This window comes from Atta cephalotes (genome assembly GCF_000143395.1).
Source record: "Atta cephalotes unplaced genomic scaffold scaffold00014, whole genome shotgun sequence".
Taxonomy (NCBI): domain Eukaryota; kingdom Metazoa; phylum Arthropoda; class Insecta; order Hymenoptera; family Formicidae; genus Atta; species Atta cephalotes.
The window spans coordinates 1,180,879-1,184,579 of NW_012130078.1; the positions used below are offsets into that span (position 1 = coordinate 1,180,879).

At 27.6% G+C, this 3,701-nt stretch overlaps 1 protein-coding gene across 1 annotated transcript in view; it reads left to right on the forward strand.

Moving 5' to 3' along the window:
• The window catches only part of LOC105617750 (importin-9), a 35,538-nt gene extending 32,114 nt beyond the window's left edge, over positions 1-3,424 (forward strand). The window contains exons 10-12 of the mRNA XM_012199303.1: positions 2,745-2,893; positions 3,004-3,073; positions 3,163-3,424. Coding sequence (XP_012054693.1) covers positions 2,745-2,893; positions 3,004-3,073; positions 3,163-3,368 — 425 coding nt within the window. The 3' untranslated portion in view covers positions 3,369-3,424. The remainder of the gene's footprint in view (positions 1-2,744; positions 2,894-3,003; positions 3,074-3,162) is intronic.
• Positions 3,425-3,701: the final 277 nt, after the last annotated feature.

The window sequence follows — 3,701 nt, forward strand, 5'->3', positions numbered from 1 at the left end:
TTTTAAAAGTTGCAAATAACTATTCTATAAGGATATTCGAACGACTGTTTATTGAATTATTACTTTTATGAAATAAAAATTTAGTATTTTTTTAAACTATTACTCTCAAATATTTTTGATCTTCTGATGTTGCACATTCAGGCATTCTATATGTTGAACTATTTCTTTTTCTTCGTCGACAATACAGATTACAATATAATCTTTTTGTCGAACTCTGTTTTCAGAGAAAGGGCAGATTTTTTTCCTTTTACTGTACAAATAGAACCTTCCTGTTTGATGCTGACACAACCTATAGGTTATACTCTATTATAACGAAGTCAGTACTTTTCTCTTGATGATCTATGATAGATACATTAATATTTATCTATGCTTAGATAAAGAATAAAATTGAAAAAAATTACTACGGTAATAATAAAAATATACTTACAAAGTTGGTTTTATTCCTCGAACTTCTAGAGTATTATATCACTCGTCACAACAATATCCCAAATCATAAATACAGTTATTTGTGGTTTCGTTAAATCGACTTTAATGAATCCTGGATCTAGTTGGTTTGGCATTTTATTTTAATATTATTAATTAAAAAGAGATTTTTAAGAAGAAAATTTTAAGATTTCGCTTTAGCCTTCCAGCGTAAGCAGATGGTTGTAGACGATTTATTGCAGTGACGTCACGCACTTAGTGTGTTAGTGTTAGTCAATCGAAATTGTTTTTTTAAATTTCAAATATTATTAAACTTTATTTTAGTTTTTTGATACCTACCTATTGTTAAAAATTACAAATTTTATTATAAATTTATAATAATGTATATTTCTATAATAAACAAAAAAAATGTATTATTTTTTTCATTCAAACTCCCTATTGCAACTTTTATATAAGAATATTACAAATTGTAATCTATATCCATATGAAATATTGATCCAAGAAACATTGATTAAAAACCGCATATCATTTTGCTCATATATCATTTTACAGTAAGAATCGAAATATAGACTTAGCTGTTAACATACTAAATATTACAAAGAATATGTTTCACCACCTACCTTTTCGTATTCTGTATAATCTTTCTGTATATCTTTACTAATCAATTTTGGCATGAACATGTTCATCTCTGCCAATAACTGCGTAACTGTCTACCACACGTTTTTGCACAGTCAGTATGGCCAATGGCCGCATGTTCTATAAAAAAATTATAAACAAAGTGGCGTCTTCCCCCTTGATATCTTCTCTCGAATTATCTTAAGTATAAAATAAAAAAATATTTATAACTTGGAAAGGAAGCATTTTCGAATCCATATTTATATGACTTTTTAGCCTTACAATGAGTGGAATATGCTTTTAAAGTTTAACTTTATTTCTGTGGCTGAAACACCTTGTGATGAAAACAAAAATTATATTAAAAAAATAACGTTTTCAAATAAAATTTTTGTTTTTAAAGCAAAAAATCTATTTTAAAGTAGAGAATTTTTATTCTATAGTACAATAAATAAAAGAGATATTTAAAATTTTTCTTTTTAATAACTTTTTAACGAATAACGAACGACGGCTAAAATTTATTGGAAGTTATTCAGCGTCATGACCTTGACAACATACATCAAAATCAAGATCATTGAAAGGAACTCCCCTAAACAGAATATTTATCATTTTTTTACTAATCTACTAATTACTTATAAATTCATTAATTTTTTTCTGATAGAAAATTTCCATCCATCTAAAATAGTCTGAATTTTGGAAAATGTTTTATGATCGTGACTTCATGACTTCATTTTCTTGAAAGGAGGGTAGAAATTTTCGAGGGTTTGGCTACTGCTCGGAGATCGTTTTATTTCTGTTTTATATATTTTTTTTCGTAGAAATAAAAAATAATCATTATAATAACGCCAGATTTAAGAAAAAATTGGTACATTGAAATAAAGTGAATAAAATCCGCATCGTTATAAAATCAGTTATATGCTTTAATAATTCATTTATGAAATTAATTCCAAATGTGATCAAATGCGAATAATTGCACCACAAATATTTTTCATTTTAGGTCTGTTCTTTTTAGCTGAACTTCTTGAACGGTTCATCTTTTCTCTTTTTTTTCTCAAGGTGGAATTTTAGCTAAAAAGAACAAACTTTTAACATTTATCATCTCGGTATCGATTTCTGTACTTCAAATATTGCACCGTTTGAAATGAAGAAAATGATACCAAGATGACAAATGTTATAATGAAAGATGTAATCTTATTAACGTTTTGTGGTGCAAAAATTATTCGTATTTGATCCAATTATGGAATATTGGAATTAATTTCATAAATAAATTATTGAAACATAATGACAGTGACTTCATAACGATACGAATAAGGATTTTATTAACTTTATTTTAATGTACCAATTTTTCTCTTTTCTGGCGTTATTATAGTATAATGATTATTTTTTCGCTTCTGCGAAGAAAAATATGTAAGGTAACATCGAAATAAAACATCCACGCGCGATAGCAAAGTCCTCGAAAATTTCTATCTTCCTTTGTATAGAATATTTTTAAATTTATTTTATATGATGGCTCAAACTTTGGCCGGCAATATATAATTGAATTAATTTTTTTATTATTATTTTAATGTTACGTAAGAATTTTCAAAAGGTATTACATACAATAATATTCTCATTCACTGCGGTGATTTGACTTACTACATGGCAAAGTTATTTTATAAAAATATTTGTATATTTCTCAAAATAGCGAATTATAATTTGGGAATATACAGGAATCGAAGATGGTGTGAGGACCAGAAGCAAAGCTGAATCGCAGCCTTACGAATGGACTACGGTGCCTGTACTTGTAAAAATTTTTAAAGTAATAATCAACGAATTGTCGAATGACATCGAAGTCATTAGCGCTAGCCAAGATACAGAAGTAAGTATCGTGGTTTTATATTTTTGCCTAATCTTTCATTATTTATTATTTTATTTTATCAAAGTAATATGCGAAATTTGATTAAAATATTCCTTTATATCAACATCCAGGTTTCTGATGATGAGGATGAAGAAGATGATGAATTGATAGATCCCGGAAATGAAAGTGCAAATATTTTACGTAAGTTATATATAAATAATATCTATAAATTGCGTGAAAATTTAGGAATTATTAGTAAGAGAATGTTATTAAATATGATTTCTTTATAGACTTTGGAGGTACAGATGAAGATAATGATGATGAGAAAGATCCAGAATTATTGCGGGACTCTATATATCATTTGAATCTTGGCCAGTATTTGCGCGATTTCTTACTAAACTTCTCCACTCATCATTGTTTCCGCATGTATATCCAACACCTGAATGTGCCAGAACTAAAAGTCTTGAATAATATAAATATCAACGTACTCGTGTAATAGAATAAGTAATTTAGATGATCGAAATTTTGAAATTTCATAATAAACGACCAGTCATTTTTATACATTTTTATACTTATTCTGTACCTCGTTTTTATATTGCTTGGAATCAAATTGTATTTCATTTTACATTGTTCAACAAAAAATGATTTTCTTTTATTCAAGTACAAAAACGAGATAGTATTAAAGAAATTCTCAGGGCTTAGCATGACTTTGGGACTGGAAATTGAAGAACTTGCTGGCTCTAAAAAAACGGAGTCTGAGGGCGTGATTACATGCAGCGCGGTATGCGGTCAATTAATTCTATTAAAAAGTGCTTAGTAATGTGAATTT